General features: G+C 43.4%; 1 protein-coding gene across 1 annotated transcript; it reads right to left on the bottom strand.

Moving 5' to 3' along the window:
* Window positions 1-1534: 1534 nt before the first annotated feature.
* RpI135 (RNA polymerase I subunit Rpl135) lies at window positions 1535-20150 on the bottom strand. Its single transcript, XM_089738732.1, has 20 exons — window positions 19963-20150; window positions 19323-19652; window positions 18491-18583; window positions 17633-17779; window positions 16141-16313; window positions 15594-15843; window positions 15121-15276; window positions 13472-13638; window positions 12920-13067; window positions 11404-11464; window positions 9698-9888; window positions 8549-8702; window positions 7993-8083; window positions 7065-7260; window positions 6037-6251; window positions 5744-5882; window positions 4426-4632; window positions 3415-3618; window positions 2535-2699; window positions 1535-1736 (listed from the first exon to the last, which is right to left on the bottom strand). The coding sequence occupies exons 1-20, from the start codon at window positions 20047-20049 to the stop codon at window positions 1557-1559; spliced, it is 3354 nt and encodes a 1117-aa protein (XP_089594858.1). The 5' UTR covers window positions 20050-20150; the 3' UTR covers window positions 1535-1556.
* Between the last annotated feature and the right edge of the window lie 5525 nt (window positions 20151-25675).

The raw sequence follows: 25675 nt of genomic DNA, 5'->3' as shown, positions 1-25675 counted from the left end.
CCGATATCGGCAGTTCGGCACACTAACTATTCACTAGACAATCGAGGCAATTTCATTAATTCAGGAGTTTTTTCAATCGTTCACTTTGTCACAACACTATTTTTATTTCATCAAAAACTGACAACACAGTAAACGTCAGTTTACTTCGTCTAATAAAAAATCCGACTATAAGCGTCGCCCGATGCATCTGTCAATTCCACTTTTAATTTATGAATTCAATTTGTTATGGCGCATTACCTTGGCCTGTCTAAAACATACCTACAGTAAGAATGAGAAATGTCAAAACGAAAGATAGAACGTAATGCCCGCCATATTTTTAACGTAAAATAGATTAAATACTTAGTACTATACAAACGATGTTTTTTTTTAACAAATTTACATATACTATCTGGCCAATGCTCATTTGTTTTGTGGAATTAGAATCGAGTATCGAGTGATGCGAAAAAAAGTAAAAATAATTATTACCTAATTCGTATCGAGATACAATATGTACCACGAATTCAATTAAAAAAAGAAAATTTAACCGAAGTAGAGATTCGTGAAATAACACTATACTTTCTGCATTGTTTTGTTTAAAAAGATTATAAATTTTAAACAATTTAGTACTGCACTTTTCTGTATTAGAGATGCGACCATATATTGGGATAAAATAAATCTATAATTAAATAAGATCTAAATATCACAAGTGAAGTCCTCAGAAAGCATACAAGCAATAATTACTTTCTTAACATATCCTTGTATATAACACAGTTGACTTCGAACTCATGTCTACAACATCGACATCTATAAGTTCCCTCGACTTGTAGTTTGTGAGTTTGTCTACCCATTAAACTTTATTAAAAACAGAATGGTACATTTAAAAAAACAAATTTAATATTGTTTACTTATCTATTTTAATAAAACTGTTTCCTTTATTTTTTTAAGGGATTTTATGACCTGGTAACTGAGACCTTTAGGTCAAGTCTTCTTTTAATTTATTTTCTTAATTTTATGAAAAATGATATTATGGAGTGAAATGAAATGAAGATGATTAATTTGAGACATTAATCAACTGGGATGAAATTAAATGAAATGATATGGGATTAAATATAAACTCAGTAAAATGATGGTCATTTACTAAGATTTTTTCAGTGGACTTTTTGTAGGATCCCGAGAAGTTACGTCCAGCGGCTTTGTTTCATTTTTCCACATTTGTGCACTTTCACACATATTAAACAATTAATAAACCACCATTATTACACATTTAAACCCGAAGAAACACTAAATAGACAAAATAAAACAAATCACACAACTTCACTCCTCGCGTTCCCGCCAAAAAGTCCCCTGTTTTCTTTAAATGTCATTTGATACATAGATTATATTTCTGTTGCTTACCCTTTTTTAATCTCTTTAGTTAATCTGTATTGGTGAGCTTGAAGAAAACTCATTAAAGAGTCTATGTTCTTTGTAAATGTTATTTTAAAATGTTTTCTTTGCCCTGAAATATCAGTGCATATTAGGGAATTAGAAGCTCGTTTGAAATAAAACCAGGCAATGTATTTAATTACAATTCGGATTTATTGTTGTATAGTTTTGTCGACGCACTTGAGGCTACAGTTGACGTGCAGCGCCGCTAGCTGCGTCGCGAAGAGCTTGTACACGTGCGGCGCCCGCACCGCGCCCGCCCGCCCCCCGCACGCGCACGCGCCGCCCCCCCGCGCGCCCGCCACGCTGCCGCACGACGTGCACACCGCCATCTGGCGCCGCACACACACACACACGCTTAGTACTGACGCTAACACGTCGCATTACAGCACAACTCAAGTACATACTGAGATTAAAACACGCTACACACAAAAAAATATAATTTGCGTAATTACTGGTGGTAGGACCTCTTGTGAGTCCGCGCGGATAGGTACCACCACCCTGCCTATTTCTGCCGTGAAGCAGTAATGCGTTTCGGTTTGAAGGGTGGGGCAGCTGTTGTAATTATACTTAAGACCTTAGAACTTACATCTCAAGGTGGGTGGCGCATTTACGTTGTGGATGTCTATGGGCTCCGGTAACCACTTAACACCAGGTGGGCTGTAAGCTCGTTCACCCAGCTAAGCTATAAAAAAAATCAGCATAGCGGGGTATCCCGGAACACCAGCGGCACCGCCCGGGCGGCCTGGTAGGGCCGCCGTACCGCGGAGACCGGCGTCGTTGGTCGTCGACTATAGCCTCGACGACCCGTCGGTCGGGCGTCCTCGGGGTGGCGCCGCGTGTCTGGTTGTAGTGTTGACCGCGGGAACCCCCCTACTCTGAACGGGTTCTGACCCCGGACGGAGATCGGACGTCGGGTGTAAGAGTGCAGGGGAGTCGTTTAGTGGGTGGGCCCTAAAATCCTTGGGCCCGCGATCTGCTCTCAACACCTGCAGATCGTTGAGTCTCACATACCCCGCGCGCCCCCTAGGCGCGGGGACCTCGTAGGAGGTTCGGCCCCCGGCCCGAAAAAATAAAAATAAAAATGTCGGTGAAGTATCGATATGAAGAGCAAGCAGTACGGCACTAACCTCGGTCTCGTCGGAGCAGCGCAGCAGGCGGTCCTGCAGCAGGAAGGCGGCGCCGTGCGACACCAGCGCGTCCCGCTCCATCTCCCCCAGCCGCACGCCGCCCCCGCGCCGCCGCCCCTTCACCGGCTGCCGGGTCAGCGCGTCCACGGGCCCGGTGGTGCGGACCTGCACATGCACACCCCTCAGCCTCTTGTATTACAGCTACCCCACCCTTCAGACCGGGATGTTGTTCCCGACGGCACTAGACGGTCCCTCCATAGAGATTTGTCTCCGACCTTCTTCTTCCTTCGGTTTGCTCAATACTGAGGGTCGTGACCAACTCCTCGCAACAAGAGTTTAATGCGGACCATTCCACGCCATTTGCCTCTATCTGCCGCTGAGTGTAGAGCACCGTGAACTGTGGTGTCGAGGGTAGTGCGGATTTGGTCAGTCCAACGTGTCGAACGTGTCGGGCCTCTACCGACCACACACCACCAATATAGTAAAAGAAGGAACTCCAAATACAGCTTCAATTTTTTTTTTTGTTTATTGAAGTGAAACTTCTAACGCGACTTCCAACAAGGTTGCGATACTAGAAAGAGACAGAGCGAGAGTGAATGTGCGTAGTATACCTGTTACAGTTACAGGTCAGCGCGAGCGTTAGTAACGTGTAGTGTCCAATATTTTAATGAAGTAAAAAATTTATATAACTTAATATAAATAAGATCTCACATCTCTTTTACACAACATTCCCTATCACAAGAGCGATCTGATTTAAGGATGAAAAACGAAGAAAACCACGATACTACACTTCGCAAAAGAAGTTGCACTTCATACACGTGCACCGAGTTTTTTTTTTTATAAATTTCCGAAGTCCAGGACTTCGATTCCCGCATCCCACCTGCCACTTGTCGGAGACCATGTGCCGGAGCCGCTGGTAGTGTATGACGCCGAAGAAGATGTCCGCGGTCATCTCGCGGCCGTCCACGCCGCTGTACATGCGCTCGGTGCCGTAGTAGTTGTAGCCGCCGGCTTCCAACAGCCGCCCGAAGTAGTCGATGGCGGTGTCCTTCTCGTTGAAGCGGAAGGGAGTCGCGTCGTGCACCTGCCGGCCGACACTCGCGTCAGTGTGGCTAGTTTTTTTTTTAAGCGGTATTATGACCTGGTAACTAAGACTTTTAGGTCAAGTCCAATATTTTAATTTTAATGAAAACTTTTTTATATTATAAATGATAGTATGAGATGATATGGGATGAAATATAATCTCAGTAAAATGGTGGTCATATATAGAGACTTTTTCAGTGGACTTTGCTTCTAGTGGCTGTCGGACCCCACAGAGCGAGCTCGCATTGCGCCAATATATATTGAATGTTAATCTGTGCCACAGTGCATTTGGAGTACAGTAGGGTCACTATCTCGACAATTGTTCGAATACATATTGAATGTGCCACAGTGCATGTAGAGCGCAGTAGGGTCACTCACTATCTCAACAGTTGTCCGAAGGTTTATAACGATGCCATTACTTCATCCATTTTGATAATCGTGATCTAGACGCCGTGTTAGCCGCACTAAACCGAATCAAACCATCTCAACAGTAATTAATAATAGCGGTCACTGTTGATACGTGTCGTGAGATTTCTCACTAGAGAACCACACCAATATATTTATTGTACAATTTTGTTTTTTTTATTGCCCTTGTAGGCAGACGAGCATACTACCCGCCTGATGGTGAATCGTTACCGTCGCCCATGGACTTCAGCAATGCCAGGGGCAGAGCCAAGCCGCTGTCTACCGTAACCGTTTCTGGTATTGTAATGTATAAATGCTGAGACAACTTTCTACGGTGTGCATATCTTTTGAAGTTCCGCGTTAGAGGGCTCATAAAAGCTAAAATGAGTGCGTGCGTCCTCACGTGTCCGTGCAGGCTGGCCGCCTTCCCTGCCATGCACTCGATCATCATGGCGATGGTCATCCGGCTGGGGAAGCCGTGCGGGTTGAACAGTATGTCCGGGACCAGCCCCGACTCCGTGAAGGGCAGGTCCTCGGCCGGCCACTTCTGCGAGCAGATGCCCTTCTGTCCGGCGCGCGACGCGAACTTGTCGCCCACCGTTGGGTTGCGCTGGGAATATATAATGAACTTTTTAGAGCACCCTGTGTGTGCGGTCATGACGTCCCAGTTTTCTCCGGTCGCGCATGCGCCTGATGGATCCAAATGTTATGCCACAGTCTATTTAAGGCAGATTTAATATCAAAATTAGGAAATAATATAGAAAGTTTTAGTGTATTTTCTTATTGCTTAGACAGTTGGACGAGCTCACGGCCTACCTGTTATGTGGTTACCGGAGCCCATAGACATCTACAACGTAAATGCGTCACACACATTAAGATATGAGTTCTGAGTTACCCTGATCACTGTAACACGGGGGTCAATAATATTCAGTATATCTAATAACAAAAAATCTTAGACATATGTGTATGACAACGCGAATGCTGCTACACGCTTTGAGACATGAGGTCGAAGCCCCAATTGTACTGTACAATTGTGATTGTCCTCTTCGAACTGGTATGTATGATCGCTTCACGCCAGAAAAAAATAGGATTGGTGTTGCCCATCGGTTTGGGCTTACATTCTATCGCAAGTAAATATCGGTTGGGGATCATAGTACGCTGGTTCTACACTCAGAGAACATTGATGTCCATTCTCCGACGAATCCGTTAGTCGCATTTTACGGTCGGAGGAGACAGGGTTTTCTTTTTTTTTTGTTGCTTAGATAGGTGGACGAGCTCAGAGGCCACCTGGTGTTAAGTGGTTACTGAAGCCCATAGACATCTATAACGTAATCGCGCCACCCACCTTGAGATATAAGTTCTAAGGTCTCAAGTATAGTTGTTACAACGGCTGCCCCACCTTTTAAGCCGAAACGCATTACTGCTTCACGGCAGAAATAGGCGGGGTGGTGGTACCTACTCGTGCGGACTCACAAGAGGTCTTACCACCAGTAATTACGCAAATTATAATTTTCCAGGATTTGATTTTTATTACACATTATTCCTTCACCGTGGAAGTCAATCGTGAACATTTGTTAAGCACGTATTTCATTAGAAAAATTGGTACCCGCCTGCGGGATTCGAACACCGGTGCATCGCTACATACGAATGCACCGGACGTCTTATCCTTTAGGCCACGACGGACTTCGATAATCTGGCGAGTACTAGTCCTGTATAGAGACCTGTATCCTGAGCGTGATGCAGGCCTTGGCCAGCGGCTTGGCGCTGAAATCCCCGCACAGCCGGACGCTGTCCACGATCACCTCCTCCTTCCCGTGGTAGCGCCCCACCACGTATTTGTTTTTCTCACCGTCGTAATAACTGAGGACAGACCGGAGCATAGTTTAACATACAGTTGGAACAGCTGGTGGCTAGTGGCAAACGCAGGCAAACGATCCCATTCCATACAAATATGAGCTAACTTTTACGCTATCGAGAAGGTTAAGAAACTCGCACTAAGCACACGCTGACTGACCTGTAGAAGGGGTCGTCGGGCAGCAGGCGGGCCCCGGGGGCGGGCAGCCCGTCCGCGTCCAGGGGCCCGGGGGGCTCGGCGCGGCCCCCCTCGCGCCCGAAGTGCGAGGCGGGGTGGCTGAGCTCCACGAACTCCGACTTGTACACGAAGCCGGCCGCCAGCCCGCGCTCGTACGACGCCTTGTTCAGGATCATGGCGTCCTCCATGTCGTAGCCCTGGGGGCGGCCGGAGCGGGGTAACACAGTATTAAGTTGTGCATAATTTTATTGCGACTCGCGCTTGGCATTCACTGCATATGTAAGCTTTAATTAATACGTGAAGTCGTCGTGGCCTAAAGGATAAGACGTCCGGTGCATTCGTGTTGAGCGATGCACCGGTGTTCGAATCCCGCAGGCGGGTACCAATTTTTCTAATGAAATACGTACTCAACAAATGTTCACGATTTACTTCCACGGTGAAGGAATAACATCGTGTAATAAAAATAAAACCCGCAAAATTATAATTTGCGTAATTACTGGTGGTAGGACCTCTTATGAGTCCGCACAGGTAGGTACCACCGCCCCGCCTATTTCTGCCGTGAAGCAGTAACGCGTTTCGATTTGAACGGCGGGGCAGCCGTTGTAACTATACTGAGACCTTAGAACTCATGTCTCGAGGTGGGTGGCGCGTTTATGTTGTAGATGTCTATGGGCTCTAATAACCACTTAATACCAGGTGGGCTGTGAGTTCGAATTTTTTTAATTAATTAAGCGGCCAATGTTTTGACGAAGTACTTAAAAGTATTTATTTTATTTATTTTTCTATCTATCGCATCTCTTATACACAACATTCTCTATCACAAGAGCAATCTGATTTAAAAAAATGAATCTGATGAAGAAAAATGAAGAAAACCATAATACTACACATCAAAAAAGAAATTACACTTCATTCACATGCATCGTTTTTTTTAACTGCCATATCAACATCCGAAGCCCGCATGGCTGGATGTCACCTACCTAAGGGCTCAAGGTCAGGTTAGGGGTACTGACCGTGTAGGATATGACGGCGACGATGGCGTTGGTGCCGGCGGGGTAGTCGTCGAGGGCGAGGCGGTCGTGGTGCGCGGGGCGGAACAGCGGCGCGGCGGGAGTCTGCAGCCGGTACAGCTTGCCGGGGCCGGTGCCGCCCCACGTGTGCACCGGGGTGCCCATCGTCTGCTTGCCCATCTGGCACTGGTACATGTTCCTGTGCGAACGCGGGACGTCTATATATCGACCGGTGAAAGGGTATTCGCAACATTAGAACACACTGGTGTCAAGTGTTTTTTTTCGGGCCGGGGGCCGAACCTCCTACGAGGCCCCCGCGCCTAGGGGGCACAAGGTGTATGTGGGGCTTAACGATCTGCAAGGTGTTGGGAACAGACCGTGGGCCCAAAGAATTTTAGAGTCCTACCCACTAAACGACTCCCCTGCATTCTTCGCCCAAGTGTCCGATCCCCTCCGAACCGTCAGAACCCGAATGATGTAGGGGGTTACTGCGGTCAACACTACAACCAGACAGGGCAGCTCACCCCAAGGATGCCCAGCCGACGGAGCCTTCGAGGCGGCTCAGAAACGTCGGCCGTCTCGGTACGGCAGCCCGTCAGGCCGCCCAGACGGTGCCGCTGGTGTCCCGGAATACCCCGCTGGACCAGAACCAGCCTGCCGGGTTGGGACGCGATACACCGCCAACCGGTTGCTCTATTATTGATACTCCTTGACGGTGCGCTAGAGCGCTGGTAGCGCGCCGCGCGGCCTCTACCCCCTCAGGTCGCTCCTTGACCTTTACCGGGGGGAAGCCGCCATCTACAGGGGCCGGGACGTACGGGCGTAATCCCTTCTCCGGCCCCCGGCTCGACGGCGACGGATCGGTGCGGAAAGGGAAGAGTTCTCCCTCTCTCGTTCTAGTGTGGCCTACCCCAGTGACGCTGATACGTACCTTGGAGACTGGTTGCAGTCCGGCATCGGCACCAGCTGCGCCAAGTTGCTCAGGAACGCTGACTGCGAAAGCTCCATGTGCGTCGTCTGACCTGGAAACGTGAAGGTCAACCAACGATCAGTGCCGACCCTGACGGAGGACTCGACCCAACGATACCCCTTTTAATAAACTAGATAGGCAAAGAGTACATGATCCAGCGCTGGAGTCCATGAACATATCACAACGTGAATTTTGTTATTTTTTTGCTTAGATTAGTGGACGAGTTCACAGCTCACCTTATGTTAAGTGATTACTGAAGCCCATCTACAACGTAAATGCGCCACCCACCTTGAGATATAAGATCTAAGGTCTCAGTATTCTTCAAACCGAAACGCGTTACTGCTTCACGGCCGAAATAGGCAAGGCGGTGGTACCTAACCGCGCGGACTCACAAGAGGTCCTACCACCAGTATGTACGCAAATCATAATTTTGCAGGTTTGATTTTTATTACAAGATCCACTTTGAGACAAGTCAGAGCCGCGGTCACGGTCCAATGTTTTCCGACTACCCACCCACCTTTATGAACCTCGTTTGGCGTTATGGCGATATCCAGGTACAGCTGCTCCATTGTACCGATCAGTTCCAGCTGCGAGGTGGCCAGGTTGATGACCGGCCGCATCATGCGGGCCTCCGTCGTCATCAGGAATATGCCAGGGTATTGGGCGCAGATCTGTGAATAACAGCATATGGGATTCTAGATTGGTTAGCCCCGGGGACGACTTGCAAGCCCGCACGGGTGGGTCAGCCGTCCTGACGCGCAGTAGTTAGTCACGAAGCAGTAAAAAACAGAGTAAAGAAGAGAAGAGATGTTGGGAATTTTTTTTAGAAGAGATGTTGGGAATTTTTGTTAATTTAGTGTCTCCTTAGTGTTTTAACGTGTAATAACGGTGGCTTATTAACTGTTTAGTACGAACCTGTGAAATTGCACAAATGTGAGGAAATGAAACAAAGCCACTGAACGTAACTTCTCGGGATCTTCCAAAAAGTTCACTGAAAAATCTCAGTAAATGACCACCATTTTACTGAGATTATATTTTATCCCATATCATCTCATCAAATTCATTTAATTTCACTCCATATTATCATTTTTCATAAAAATAAGAATACACATTAAAATATGACCCAAGTCATAAAATCGCTTAAAAATATATGTATGTAGGAACGGAACGGAACGTAACGTATGAATGACAGATATGGAGCATGACTGACTAAGAGAGATAGGAGATGTCGTGTTAACAGTCAATAAACCACCGTTACCTTATACCTTTAAGCGAGCTTATACCTTTAAACGAACAATTCTTGTATATATATAATCTGAATCTCGGAAACGGCTCCAACGATTTTCGTAAAATTTAGTATACAGGGGATTTCGGGGGCGATAAATCGATCTAGCTGCGATTTATTTTCAGAAAATGTTGTTTTATTCGTGTTTTCAATAATCAACTCTTCCCGACATCTATTGGCGAATAATAATACTATTTTTCTTAATTGAGGGCAACTAACCGCTTTAAAGACACAACAAGATGGCGTTATCAAAAAAAAAAAACGATCAAAGCTCGATCATTATCTATACAGTTACACATTTAAGCCCGAAGAAACACGAAATAGACAAAATAAAACAAATTCTTCGCGATCCCGCCAAAAAGTCACATAATAAACACTCACCTGTTTTTTAGGGATGACAACAATCTCGGTAGTGATCGGAACCTCTTCGCCCTTTATCTTGAGGGTGCGGAGGTAGGCGGCCGACTTCTCGGCGCCGCTCTCCGCGATGTAGCCCACCAGCCGCCCGTCCACGAACACCGGGTACTTGTAGGTGTCGCGGTCGCAGAGCACGCTGCTTATGGGCTCCATGCCTGTTTAGTACCACTGTGCTTAGTGCGAGTTTTTTAACGTTCCCGATAGCGTAAAAGTTAACTCAAATTTGTAGGGGCGCTGTTCCAACTGCATGAAAATTTAAGTTAACTTTTACGTCAAAGAAACTCGCACTAAGCACACAGGAATATACATTAAGAAAGAAACTTCCAGATTCGACAGTCAAGTTACGTGACGGCCTCAATTGTACCCAAGTCATGTATAGTCGTGTATGGAACAGTGACGTGGGCTTAGAGCAGCACAACGGATTCATCGGAGAATGGACATCAATATTCTCTGAGTATAGTACCAGTGTACTATGATCCCCAACCGATATTTACTTGCGATAGAATGTAAACCCAAACCGACGGGCAACACCAATCCTACTTCTTTCTACCGTGAAGCGACAATCACAATTGTACAGTACAATTGGGGCTTCGACCTCACGTCTCAAAGCGTGTAGCAACATTCGCGTTGTCACACACACACATGCCTAGGTTTTTTTTTTGTTATTAGATATACTACTATTACTGACCCCCATGTTCCAGTGATCAGGGTAACTTATCAATCAGACCAATCATAGGTGAATGAATTCTGGAATTTTATTTTATTCTTACAAAAATCAACACCCTGTACCCAATTAAATCTACTTTTACAGTATAAATTCGCGTTTATTATTGTCCATATAAAATTCTCGATTCTATTCCGGTTATATTAGTTTCGAATACTGTACAGTTTTCGTGGTAAGGGACAACTAAATTATTATACGATATTATAATAATGTTATGAATATTAAATTAGTATAACCAGATGATGACCGAGATTTGCTCGGCTTTTTTTTTATAACGCTATTTTGTTGTGTCTTTAAAGCAGTAAAAATAGTTTTATTATTCGCCAATAGATGTCGGGAAGAGTCATAAAGTTGATTATTGAAAACACGAATAAAACAAATTTTCTGAATTTTCACTGGTGGTAGGACCTCTTGGGAGTCCGCACGGGTAGGTACCACCACCCCGCCTATTTCCGCCGTGAAGCAGTAATGCGTTTCGGTTCGAAGCGTGGGGTAGCCGTTGTAACTATACTGAGACCTTAGAACTTATATCTCGAGGTGGGTGGCGCATTTACGTTGTAGATGTCTATGGGCTCCAGTAACCACTTAACACCAGGTGGGCTGTGAGCTCATCCAGTCATGTAAGCAATAAAAAAAAAATCGTAGCTAGATCGATTTATCGCCCCCGAAAACCCCTGTATACAATATTTTATGAAAATCGTTGGAGCCGTTTCCGAGATTCAGATTATATATTACAAGAATTGCTCGTTTAAAGCTATAAGATGTTATGTAAAATGTGACATACAGCCTTTTCTATTCCGTTAAGAAAAATCGATTTGTTCGAATCGATATGTGTAGTAGTCATTTAAAAGTTAAACATTACTTGAATAGTTAGTATTATTTATTATATCGTGTTCGAAAAATCAAAAAAAGTCCACGAGAATTTTAATTATCAATTGAAACTTACCGCAGTTTTGTAAGACTAAAGGAAGATTATCCACTAATTTTTGATCGGGAATTTGTGTGATCTGAAAGAGAGATGTGCCTTTTTAATTTATTGCCGAACAAAACAATAATCTGTGACGCGTTTTATTATTGTACAGTCGGCAACTAAAGTGCACGAGTGGTATGGTTAAAAAATCGTTTGAGATCGTACCTAATAGGTAGGTAAAACATCTAGATTTATAGCAAGTAACCTACCCACAGATGTGAGAAATAAAACCACTAACGCCATCTAGTTTATTGTCTTGGATTAAGAGTTGACAGCATTCAACACACTCTGTACATTTCGTTCCACCATTTTTTACAACTTCGCGGGTGGTGTTCTTACGTGTAGCTTGTGTTTGCGCACGTTTAAGAACAAGACAGGCTACCATAGCCATATTGGAGCGCATCAGAAGCGCGGACATTAGCTTTTAAGTTATTGAACAGAAAATTTTGGTCCCCGTTGCCAAAACCGGCTTGGAGCCATGATGATGATGATGACATTTCATTCGGGACTCGTACGAGGGCATTGACCATTGGCGCATTTTCCATTGCGTTTCGAACTATAACTTGGATGTACATCGGGCTGTCTCCAGCTGAGAGGCAAGAGACGGCGGGGCGAGGGGCGGCGGGGCGAGGGTGGCAGGGTGAGGGGCGAGGGGCGGCGGGGCAAGGGGCGGCGGGGCGAAGGTGGCAGGGTGAGGGGCGAGGGGCGGCGGGGCGAGGGTGGCAGGGTGAGGGGCGAGGGGCGGCGGGGCGAGGGTGGCAGGGTGAGGGGCGAGGGGCGGCGGGGCGAGGGTGGCAGGGTGAGGGGCGAGGGGCGGCGGGGCGAGGGTGGCAGGGTGAGGGGCGAGGGGCGGCGGGGCGAGGGTGGCAGGGTGAGGGGCGAGGGGCGGCGGGGCGAGGGTGGCAGGGTGAGGGGCGAGGGGCGGCGGGGCGAGGGTGGCAGGGTGAGGGGCGAGGGGCGGCGGGGCGAGGGTGGCAGGGTGAGGGGCGAGGGGCGGCGGGGCGAGGGTGGCAGGGTGAGGGGCGAGGGGCGGCGGGGCGAGGGTGGCAGGGTGAGGGGCGAGGGGCGGCGGGGCGAGGGTGGCAGGGTGAGGGGCGAGGGGCGGCGGGGCGAGGGTGGCAGGGTGAGGGGCGAGGGGCGGCGGGGCGAGGGGGGCAGGGTGAGGGGCGAGGGGCGGCGGGGCGAGGGGGGGGGGGCGAGGGGCGGCGGGGCAAGGGGCGGCGGGGCGAGGGTGGCAGGGTGAGGGGCGAGGGGCGGCGGGGCGAGGGTGGCAGGGTGAGGGGCGAGGGGCGGCGGGGCGAGGGTGGCAGGGTGAGGGGCGGCGGGGCGAGGGTGGCAGGGTGAGGGGCGAGGGGCGGCGGGGCGAGGGTGGCAGGGTGAGAGGCGAGGGGCGGCGGGGCGAGGGTGGCAGGGTGAGGGGCGAGGGGCGGCGGGGCGAGGGTGGCAGGGTGAGGGGCGAGGGTGGCAGGGTGAGGGGCGAGGGGCGGCGGACCTGCGCGGACATGGTGAGGTGGTTGAGCAGTCCGCAGGGCGCGCCGTCGGGCGTGTGCACGGGACACACGAAGCCCCACGCGTCCGGCAGCAGCTGCCGGGCCTCCGTCGTGCGCATCTCCATGAAGAACGAGCCGCGGTGGATCGATCTTAAACACACAACGCCATTATTAGCAAACGAGCGGTAATCTTTTTTTTTATTGCTTAGATGGGTGGATGAGCTCACAGTCCACCTGATGTTAAGTGTTTACTGGAACCATCACCGCCACCCACCTTGAGATATAAGTTCTTAGGTCTCAAGTATAGTTACAACGGCTGCCCCACCCTTCAAACCGAAACGCATTACTGCTTCACGGCAGAAATAGGCTCAGTGGTGGTACCTATCCGCACGGATTCACAAGAGGTCCTACCACCAGTGATTACGCAAATTATAATTTTGCGGGTATGATTTTTATTACACGACCTTATTCCTATACAAATACACCGGACGTCTTATCCTTTGGGCCACGACGACTTCTAAATAAGGAAATAAATAAAAAACATAAATATTAACTTGAAATGCGACATATATCGCATCCTGTTGATGTTCTCGGCCACGATGGTGAGTCCCTTGTACTGCGTGAGGTTGACGTTGCTGGAGGGCGCATTTCCCGTGGCCAAGAAGGTCTCCATCTTCTGCTCTAGACTCCCGCAAGCGCGGAGGATTTGTTGAAGCTCTTTCTGTCAACGAAACCATATTTTTTATACTTCACTACATATAATTTGCGTCATTACTGGTGGTAGGACCTCTTGTGAGTCCGCACGGGTAGGTACCACCACCCTGCTTATTTCTGCCGTGAAGCAGTAATGCGTTTCGGTTTGAAGGGTGGGGCAGCCGTTGTAGCTATACTGTGACCTTATTTTTGGCTGAGCCTTTGCTCGCCCACCTGCCCTGGTGAAACTGGAAAGGCTTTCGGGCCACCAGTACTCTCTCAATCATAAAAAAAAAACTGAGAACTTAGAACTTATATCTCAAGGTGCGTGGCGCATTTACGTTGTAGATGTCTATGGGCTCCAGTAACCACTTAACACCAGGTGGGCTGTGAGCTCGTCCACACATCTAAGCAATAAATAAAAAATAGTATAAAACGAAGTCACTTTCTCTAGCCCTATATCTGTCCCTATGTATGCTTAAATCTTTAAAACTACGCAACGAATTTTGATGCGGTTTTTTTTAATAGATAGAGTGATTGAAGAGGAAGGTTTATATGTATAATAACATCCATTAAATAGTGGAAAAATCAATAATAAATTCCAGTTTCCGAAGCGAAGCGAGGGCGGGTCGCTAGTAATATTAAAGGGGAAAGATTTGTTTGTTTGTTTGTATAGAATAGGCTCCGAAACAACTGAATCGATTTGAAAAATTATTTCACTGTTTGGAAGCTACACTGCTACCGAGTGACATAGGCTATAATCTTTTTTGAAAAAAAATTGGGATCCTTACTAAAACTCCAATAATGTAACCCAAGGTGTACAAAAAATTACCTAAAATATTCTTTACATCGTGTGCCCTGCGAAAACTATTGATGATAGAATAAAAGAATGTACTACGACTTTGTAGAATACATTACTATTTACAAAAAGTGTCGCGACAGCATATGTCTAACTATGATAGTTGTTCCGCAATAAGTTTTTTTGTTTAAAAAAATAAAACAACGTCATATCGTTGAAATTTTTATTACCCGAGCGGAGCCGGAGCGGTCCGCTGGTTTGTTTATAAAATGACCAGTCTTCTTGTATGCTAGATGGTTGAAAGAGTGGGTATCAACCTTGCAACGTGATTTTTTACTGCATGTATGAATGGACGAGCTCACAGCCCACCTGGTGTTAAGTGGTTACAGGAGCCCATGGGCATCTACAATGGAAATGCCGGCACCCACCTTGAGATATGAGTTCTAAGGTTTCAGTACAACGGCTACCCCAGCCTTCAAACCGAAACGCATTACTGCTTCACGGTAGAAATAAGCAGGGTTATGGTACCTATCTATATGGACTCACACGACGTCCTACCACCCGTAAAGCTTGGCTTGGAAGCGGCTTGGCTTTGCCCCTAGCATTGCTGAAGTCCATGAGCGACGGTAACCACTCACCATCAGGTGGGAGGTATGCTCGTCTGCCTACAAGGGCAATAAAAAATAATAATAATAATTACTCATCACTCACATGACCGATAACCAGTCGATGTGTTGTCTTGGCGCGTTTAAGGATCTGTATCCTGACGTTATTGAGAATATTCTGGAGTCTCTCCTTCAATACCTGCAGGTAGAGATGGCCTCCCACCATCACCTCCTGCATCATTACAGCATCCGCTCCTTCCACCTGAAACCAGGCAAATATCATGTTCATTATACTTAAATACAATTGCAACTTTATTGTGGAAAACAAATAAAGAAGACCTTACACCGATTGGAACTTGGATGAAGCAAGAATTATCATGCAATTATATAATAGATAACGCTACTAATTTCCAAGATTTGATAATTTTTATTTATTATTTTTATTTATTGCTTAGATGGGTGGACGAGCTCACAGCCAACCTGGTGTTAAGTGGTTACTGGAGCCCATAGACATCTACGACCCCCTTGTGTAGTGACCATGTCATTTACCACTACGCCAGCGGCCGTTAAAACCCTCACCTTACACTTATTCTGAACTAGATCGTAGAGCTTCTGGACCATGAAGACTAAAGCGTGGAACTTGTCCGTGTTGTTCTTCAGGTGGATCATGACGCATCGGTCCAGGAGGAACTGGGCCGCCTCCATCTCGGTAGCCCAGGGCGGCAGCTCGTACAGCTTGGAGCGGAACATCTTGCCTAAGTACAGGCGACACTCTTCGGATGTGTGCAGACCTTCCTCGTGGAGTTCTCGGAGCATATTCTGGATGCAACTGAAACAGTATTACTGGTGGTAGGACCTCTTGGGAGTCCGCGCGGGTGGGTACCACCGCCCTGCGTATAAGCAGTAATGCGTTTCGGTTTGAAGGGCGGGGCAGCTGTTGTAACTATACCTGAGACCTTAGAACTTATGTCTCAAGGTAGGTGGCGCATACGTTGTAGAGGTCTATGGGCTCCAGTAACCACTTAACACCGGGTGGGCTGTGAGCTCGTCCACCCAACTAAGCAATAAAAAAAAAATTTAAGATCTGATGCAATTTCAATCCAACGAGGAACCAAGCTTGACTTACTTGACGTAGTACAAATCATTCTTATTATGCTGCAGCAGCAGTGTGTATATGTAGTGATCCGGCCACGGCACCAGGCACTTCATTATGAGGAGTAGGGGAGCGTAGTACATCATCTTGCGGTAAGAGAACATCAGCTTGCACGTGCCATTCGTTAGGAAATGTAGAACATTGTTCTGTAGAAGAAAGTTAGTTTGGTAGAACACAAGTTTGTTATTGTAAAATAGCACCTACTAGGATAAGTTCAAGGTACTTTTTCACGACATTTCGGATCCTCCCGATCCACTAACGGTGCATTTAGGTATCTCAAGCACCGGTCACCGTTCTCGTAATTATTTTATTAACCCGTAACGTACGTAACGTAATTATTTTATTTAATTAACCCAGAGACACAGCCCACTGAGTTTCTCGCCGGATCTTCTCAGTGGGTCGCGTTTCCGATCCGGTGGTAGATTCTGCGAAGCACGGCTCTTGCTAGGGTTCGTGTTAGCAACGTCGTCAGGTTTGAGTCCCGTGAGCTCACCTACTAGTTAAGGTTATTCTGAATTAGCCTCTCGAGGCTATCTATATAGTTTAGGTATAGCTATAGCTTAGGTAGAAAAAAAAGGTACTTTTTTATTCTACTATAGTAGAATTATTTTGTCCGTGCAGTTTGGGTCATAAAAAGCCCGAGCGGTGAAGCGAGTATTTGGCTCTCTCTTCCACTCACGAGCCTTATGGACGGGCACAGTGATGCGCATTATTGTTGTCGATAAGTGTTATCGATAGTGTATTTAGTTTTGTCATTTTGTAAGTTAGTGATAAAAATGAAAGAAAAATCACTAATCGAACATTTACACCACATATCGCCGCAGCAAGTTAAAGAGAACGGCAGAAATTAACACTTTGTAACTTTTCTGGATCTATTCTCATTTCAGTGATAAATTTTAACAAATTGTTGATAATAACATGTGCTTGTGCTGGTATATTTTTTCCAACAAGCAAAATATTTGAATAAATTCTGCCATTTTGGTACAAAACAAAGGAGTAGCCATTGTGCCCCTAAAGAAATTCAGAGAGCGAATGCACAAAATCACATTTATCTTCGACATATGTACTATAATTTGCAGGTAGGTACAACAAATGACTCATAACATAACAATGTCGCACCACCCTTTGTATCCCACCCCCCCGCCGTGTACCTGCCTTCAATGACTTATTTATTTTTATCGATAATGGCGTTGCCCCGAGCAACATGCTCACCGCCCTAGCCGGGCTATGTTTTATGACCCAAACTGCACGGACAAAATAATTCTACTATAGTTATATGTATCGTGTTTCAAGTAGCCCTCTGTGTATGTAAGAAGATCCTTAGACTGATGTTCTAGTAGGTAAGAAGCGGGGTCACTTGCTGGAGTTTGATGTTGGAATAGATACAACTATTTCCTTCTTTATTACAAGCGAGTAAAGTAAACAATGTGTTTTGGAGTAGTAATTATTTGTTTATTTAACTCACCGTGCTGGTCTGATCGGAGGTGACGCAACGTACTAATACTCCATAGTCTGAGAAGAGATTTCCTCGCATCTTCCATCCTGACCGCTTGATGGCCACAGGGTAGTTCCTTCGTGTAACCAATAACATACGGGCTAGACGCTCATGGCCCTAGTATTAATTATAAACAAGAATTCATTATCACTACATAGTATAAAACAAAGTCGCTTTCTCTGTCCCTATATCTGTCCGTATGTATGCTTAAATCTTTAAAACTACACAACGGATTTTGATGTGGTTTTTTTTAATAGATAGAGTGATTGAAGAGGAATGTTTATATGTATAGTAACATCCATTAAATAGTGGAGAAATCAATAATAAATTACAGTTTCCGAAGCGAGGCCGGGTCACTAGTAAACTATATATTGTTTATGAGATAGTCATCTGTTGCCATTTGAAAAGCTTTCATATTATTACTGGAATTTTATTAAGACTTACGATAGCAGTAACAATCTTCTCTAATGACTACTGAATATTATCATGAACTGTCAGCTTTGAGATGAAGAATCATCAGCAAAAGCTGCATGTTAACTATTTTAACTAAGTTTAATAGCTTCTCCTCAGTCAGACACTCTTATTACAGTGGTTGTGACTGCAGTAACAGCATTGGGGAAATCTATTCATACAGTAGGTTTCTAGAATCTTCTTTTTTATCAGCCCACAGATGTCCACTGTTGGACATAGGCCTCCTCCAAGCCTCGCAACAACGATCGGTCCTGCGCTGATTCTTTTCAGAATCACTAACACATAATTAATTATTAGCATTTTGTGCAATAATTTTACTGAAAATATAGTTTCTTTGAAATGACGGTAGTTACAAACCTTTATTACAAAATATCCACCCCATTCATCAGCATGCTCATTTTTCTCAATCAGTTCCTCGGGTGATAAATCAGCCAAATGACACATTTTAGACTACAAATAATAAAGCATTACTTTTAAACAATATTCAGAACTACACCTCACTTTCAGGTGACCATATGCTTGTCTGTTACAAGGGTAATAAAAAATAAGGTTAGAATAACAAAAGTTTTCTGCCTAATTTGATTTTTTTTTTTTTTTAAACCTGTGCATAATAGTTTCATTATCACTCCACCAAACTGCCCTGTGTATTACACTATTAACAAATATAAAGTATGATTCTTAATGTTTAACTTATAAGGTCTGATTTCCTTATTTCAACTTTTAAATTACAATTTCATAGAAATCATAGTATCAGGATCCCAGGTTGTGAATGATTAACATATAAATTGCTCTAAAAGTGCTTTAGGCAATGACTTGCTAACATATCATTTAGTGATTATTAGAATATCTTTGTATGCTCAAGTGTCAGTCGAACCTTCCTCCTAAAACTTTATTTGATGACCAGAATTGTAAAACTAGTTTGTTAGTATAACAGAATTAAGCTTTAAAGGTAACAGTATCGAATTTATTTGCATTCTATATACATTAACATGAGTTTACAGGTGACATACTTTTTTCACTAGTATTATAATTACCATTAATTACCATGAAGCAAACAGTTTCTCAAATTCTCTAAAGTATTTTTCATTATACCTCTCAATGTGTTGATACACTGATAGCTAAAATTACAAATTTAAAGCAAAATTATTTAAATTGTAATTTCAAAGGAAAATTACCATAATGAACTCACCTTAATCATAATGGGTAAATAACCTAAGGACCTCTCAATGGTGACAGACCTTCCGTCAATGCACAGAGTGACTCTGATCTTTAACTCTCCCTTGTATGTAGCAGCTCTTTGTCGGCATTCTGTTGGAAGGACCACCTGAGATTTAACCCCTACTGTATCCATGGGAACATTGGGTTTAGCGAATGCTGCTTCATCGATTGTCACTTTCACCTTTTCACCACTAGGTAACTCAAATTCGGATGGCAATAGATCAGCTATAGCAAATTTCAGGCCATCGTCTAGCATATAATTGAATGAATCTATGTGAGGCGCTCCAAGACTTTGAAGGTACTGTAAAGAGCGTATGATTTATTATTCTTAAAATGAAACAAGTTAAAAAAGGAAATTAGAAATGAAAATAAAGTAGTGTGATGAATCAGTATACGAATTTTCTTTTTTATTCTTTATTAGAGCCATACACCTATTAGGTTAAGTCGACTGGTATACGAATTAAACTAATTATTTATGGATTAGTACAAAAAGTTTTAAATCTTTAATAACAAACTTCTCGAAGACACGCCATCGCGATTACTTCGTTGATTTTCAAATTGCTTATAAGGGCTTACAAGAAAAATAATAATGAGGTGTAAAGGTTATTTACCGGATTTGCTATTTTTGGCGGTTTTCTATAATCTGGGTGGCTTGTGTACGCCAATGATGGGTTTTGGGCTAGTTTTTTTGGATTCATGTTGATTTAATTACGTATTTAACTTTCATATTCTTAATTTACATTAAGTTTTATTTATAAATAAACACAAATTGACCACATGTCGTAGCTGTCAAAGTGAAGTAGTGGTAGTTCTACTTATCTAACTGAAAAAGCAAAAGTATCATACCATACAGTCTAATATTTTATATTTTAAATACATTGATGTATTAAAAAAGAAGATACACACTCAACGTCTCAAAAACGTCCGCATAAAATGAGCTCACAATTGGATTATTATGGGTTTGGGCATCGATATATTACCACTAGATCCCGCGCAAGGACGTCAAAAGTGGCCTAACAAAACACTGCTTAGATTCATATTTTATTAAGCACTGTTTTGCCATCAGTGTCACACCGACCGTCGAGGGGAACGATACCAAAATGCGCTGTAAAAAGTTGTAAAAATAACACACAAAGAGAAAACAACATGGAATTTAGTATTTTTGATAAGTTTTATAATTTTTACTAATATAGATAGTGATAAACATATGAAATAAATTAGTTATCCTTTCCAAATTAGTACTTCAATAAATTAAATACTATTATTTTGCTTCGCAATTGTCTCTTTCGCACACATAATAACTTTTACATGCTAGACAAGGATGTAATAGAGCTATTTCAGAACAAGTGTAGTTAGTGGAGTCACCTAATTTTTTTTTTTCTTTTACCGAATCTGACATGTATTAGATAAATAAAACAATTTGATGGGGTTGTTGTTGTGATTTAAAAAACTCTTACCCATTATCGCCACCCCCCCATTTACAATATAGCTAACTCAGGTATAAATATCTATAGTTATACAATATTTGTTGTTAATCATTAGAAATGTAATAGAAAAAATTTAAGAAATTGAATGAACACGAATTAAAAAAACTTAATAAAAAAATTTTTTTTCTCAAATTATTCTTACAAAAAAAGTACAAAGCACGACTCCGTAATACTCTGTTCGGAGCAGTGAAGTCTTCATATCGTAAGTTTAAAATGGCGTAAGTAAAATGCCGTGTCTGTAAGTCTCTGCTTTATTTTTAATGAAATAAAGTTGAATTTGATGCAAAAGTTATTGTAAATTTCAATCTCTTTCTGTAATTCATGGCGTAAGGTCTTAAGTGATTTTTTTTTTATTGCTAGATGAGTGGACGAGCTCACAGCCTACCTGATGTTAAGTGGTTACTGGAGCCCACAGACATCTATAACGTAAATGCGCCACCCACCTTGAGATATAAGTTCTAAGGTCTCAAGTATGTTAAAACAATCTAAGGTGCACTTTATTGCTTGGGAAAAAAGCATAGTTTGTTACAATTATTATACCTTTACACGTTTTTCTCCGTTTGATGGTATAGTCAGATTATTTAGTCGATGCCATATTTGTGTTTTGTTTTTGTTTGTGAGGCGTTATCTAGTGTTAATATATCGATGGGTTTGGGTAATAGGTATTGGGTTATTGTGTTTCTTAATTTTATTTATGTGGGATCTTATATCTGTGTGGTATTTCGGCCAACTACAACGCGAGACCTACTACAACGCGAGGCCTGTTACAACGCGAGGCCCACTACACGCGAAACCTACTACAACGCGAGACCTACTATAATGCGAGGCGTCCTACAACGCGAGACCTACTACAACGCGAGACCTACTACAAAACGAGACCTCACTCATCTCACCACGACAATGGAAACCCTCTTGTCGTGGCCGCCGGAAATTACATACCATAGACCTATATAGTAGGGACACGACATATTGTTCTATACGTACAATTGCTTATATAAATAGCACCCATTTTGAAGGCACATAGATAAACATATATCTATCTCGCTCTTACTCAGCACTTTAACTCGCAGGAAAACAATATAACAGTATTTCAGTGCGTACATAAAATGAAACATGAATATACGTAAATGTCTCCGTCTCCGTCTAATGAGGCCGAAAATCCGCCATGTTTAGTGCGCCAAATGTCATTGTCACGTCAGTTCGGCCGTCTGTTTTGGGTTGTACATTATTTATTGACTTTGATATCGATTTAATATGATTGCTTATATAAAATTTCTTATTTTATCATGCTTACAACATACAAAAATAATAATTAAAACATATTTTATAGGATCTCAAGAAAGTCGTCGGAACTATTTAAATAAAATAGTTTTATAACACTATTGTCAACTCGTTAAATATTTATTAATTAAGTGATTTTAGAGAGAAAGTCACAAGGAGTGACGTTTGTAATTTTATTAACGAATAAATGTTCTGTAGGTGTTTTTTTTTATCAGGCGGTCCCTTGATAAGTTTAAAATTTGAATCACTCTCAAGTGAGAGTGATTCAAATGGTGCGGCGTACCTTCCTTGAGGTGCGCTGCGGTAATGTGTTACGGACTTTAGAGTCAGCAAAACAATTAAAATAGATTGTAATAGTCTAAGACAACATTCAGCATGCTAGAAATGGGCAGATGGCACTGTACTACGCCATATCTTTATGTTTTGCGGCAAACGACAACTTTATAAAATCAGTGTAGCAAATTTTAAAAATCGTCATATCCTTTACTTGGCAAATTTGAAGCACGAACTCGTCTTAGATTTCACATAATATCTAAATCACATCATCTTTGCACATAACAATATACTTACTACTAACATTAAAATCTTCTGGACAGCACTAAAACCGCCATGTTTTGTGGCCAGATGACGTCACAGTGGCACGAATTTTTTGTTGACGTTTCATTTCCATAGGTTTCCTACTTCAGTGTTACATACCCAATCTTGCGAACTGAATGGTAAACAGTTGACGTCACCCTAAGCACGTCATTACGGATCCTCCCGATCCATTAACGGTGTCACCGTCCTCGTCGAACCCTTTGCTTGCGACGAAAGGCTCGACGAGTGAATTAACCCATAGACACAGCCCACTAAGTTTCTCGCCGGATCTTCTCAGTGGGCCGCGTTTCCGAACCGGTGGTGGATTCTGCGAAGCACTGCTCTTGCTAGGGCCAGTGTTAGCAACACTCCCGGTTAGAGCCCCGTGAGCTCATCTACAAAATCCAGAAGCTTAGCGCAAAATTGGAAAAACAGCAACAAATGTTTCATAAACAAAGAACACAACTTGATAATGTTGTGAAAGCTAGTTTTATTGTTAGCTCAAAATTGGCAAAAACGTTAAAACCGTTTGCCGAAGGAGAATTTACCAAGGAGTGTATGTTAGAAGTTTCCAGTATTCTGCAGTCCTGAAAAGAAAAATGAATTCGAAAAAATTTGTTTGTCAAGGCAAACTGTTGTTCAACGTATAGAAATTATGGCTAATGATTTAAAAACAACATTGACTAACCGTATGGCTGGGGTTGAATCATTTTCCATAGCATTAGACGAGAGCGCCCACTTGTCTGACACAGCTTAACTGGCTATATTTATTCGAGGTGTTAAGGAGTTCACTGTTACTGAGGATTCCCTTGCTTTACAGCCGCTAAAAGGAACCACTACAGGAGAGGATATTTATAATGAAGTACAAAGGGAATTCACGAGTTTTGGCTTGTCATGGTCAAAATTAATTGGAGTATGCACTGATGGTGCACCTTCTATGGTCGGCTTACGTAAAGGTTTCATTGGAATTTTGAATGAAAAAGCAACAGAATTAAATGTGCAAAAAGATGATTTGATAGTCCTTCATTGCATTATCCACCAACCGGTTATGATGTAAGTCCATTCGACTCCAGTAATGAATGTGGTAGTAAAAATCATCAACTTTAATCGATCCCGAGGGCTTAACCACCGTCAGTTCAAGGCGTTTTTGGATTAAGTATCAGCTGAATATAACGACGTAACATATTATTGTGAAGTCAGATGGCTGAGCAAAGGAAAAATGTTGAAACGGCATACGAGCTTAGAAATGAGATAGCAGACTTTATGAAAATAAAAGATAAACCACTATCTGAATTAAGTGACCTAAAATGGATACGTGTCTTAGCATTTCTGGTCGATCTTATAGGCTATTTGAATGATTCAAATTTGAAACTTCAAAAACAGGGACAGTTAGTAAATTATTTGTACAGCCATTTCAAAGCGTTTCAGATCAAACTATGTTTGTGGGATCGGCGGAGCAGTATGACTTCCGAGAGGGCTGCTCAACGGTGGACGCGATCCGTCGCGTTCGGGCCATCTCGGAGGAAGCCGTTTCCGGGGGTGGGGTGGCCTTGGCGGTGTCGCTCGACATCGCCAATGCGTTTAACACCCTGCCCTGGGCCGTGATAGTGGACGCTGGAAAGACACGGAGTGCCCCTCTACCTTCGCCGGCTGGTCGGCTCCTACTTGGAGGACAGATCGGTCAAGTGTACCGGACACGGTGGGGTCGTGCATCGGTTCCCGGTCGTGCGCGTAGTTCCACAGGGGTCGATATGAAATGAGATGAGAGAAAAATATTCTTTACGTCTTTGTATCAGTGGAATTAATCCAAATATCGATGGATTAGTGTCCCGAATTCAAGCTCAAGTGTCTCATTGATTTCGGTGTATTTAACTTTCGTAGTTTGTAACAATTGCAAATTTGACGATTTAATTATAATGTGCCAGCCGACTTATACTTACCTAGTCAGGTCATAAATTCTGTCACGTTTAATGTAAAATAATTGAAACAAGTTTATTCATTATGTAACCATTCATATACCAAAATGAACTTAACAAAACATAGATTCTTATGACACTAAAGTTTATTCAAAATGACCTCCGTGATTTTGAATACAGGCTTTCAATCTGCGCGGCCAGTCGTCTATCGCAGCACGAACGAGGTCCATGTCAATATCGGCGGCTGCCTTAATCAAGGATGTCTTGAGTGACTCCAAATTGAGATGAGGCTTTGAGCACGCCTTTTCCTCCAAGTGTTGCCATATCTTGTAATCTAACGGATTCAAATCTGGACTGGAGGAGGGCCAGTCTTCGTGCCGGATGAAGTCGATTTCACGCGCCGCCAGCCAGTCTCAGACCGAGGGCGACCACTTCTTGACCTGTCATCTACACTAGAGTCGTCATTGTATCGTTTGATGGTACGATAAACGAATCTTTTGGTTATATTCAAAATTTTCAGTATGTTAAAAATTTGAATTGGCGCGTAACCGCAACGTTGCAACGCAATAACTGCAACACGGTCTTCTTTAAGCGTCCACTCCATATTTAAAAATGAGTAAAATTCTAAAAGTTATACATTTTTATTTTCATGAACAATTCGAAATTCGAATTCAATAAACTTTTTTGTGGCCAGCATTCTAAAAGAAAAGTTTTTACTGTGTGACAATACTTATGACCTGACTAGTTATACAGCCGGCTCTAATACAGAAAGAAAACATAAAATAAAAATAAATTATAATGTACCATTTTTTTAAATTTAATTTTGTTATTTTAATAAATTGTACTATAATCCCATTGTCGTATTATTTCATGTCTAATATCTGTGGCAAAAATATTATCACTACTTTAAGATGCACTAAGTACTTTTTAAATGCGGTCGCGAACGTATTTGCACGCTAAAGTTTGGCCCTCAACACGTCAAAGGTTGCCCATACCTGGCTTAGAATGCGCGATAGCACGATTATATTATTTCATGAAAGTTTGTCAAAGAAATATCTGTATTC

This window comes from Bombyx mandarina, chromosome 26 (genome assembly GCF_030267445.1).
Source record: "Bombyx mandarina strain Sakado chromosome 26, ASM3026744v2".
NCBI classification, from domain to species: Eukaryota; Metazoa; Arthropoda; class Insecta; order Lepidoptera; family Bombycidae; genus Bombyx; species Bombyx mandarina.
Note: the sequence above shows the minus strand (reverse complement) of the source record. Positions and strands in the feature narration are given on the sequence as shown.

Bases quoted from the DNA above. Each gene is read 5' to 3' on its own strand.
- RpI135 (XM_089738732.1), bottom strand. From the start codon at position 20,049: ATGAATCCAAAAAAACTAGCCCAAAACCCATCATTGGCGTACACAAGC. The intron at 19,653-19,962 runs GTAAATAACCTT...CGCTCTTTACAG, and splicing joins CGCCAAAAATAGCAAATCCG to TACCTTCAAAGTCTTGGAGC. The intron at 17,780-18,490 runs GTTTGTAACTAC...AATTAATACTAG, and splicing joins GTGGATATTTTGTAATAAAG to GGCCATGAGCGTCTAGCCCG.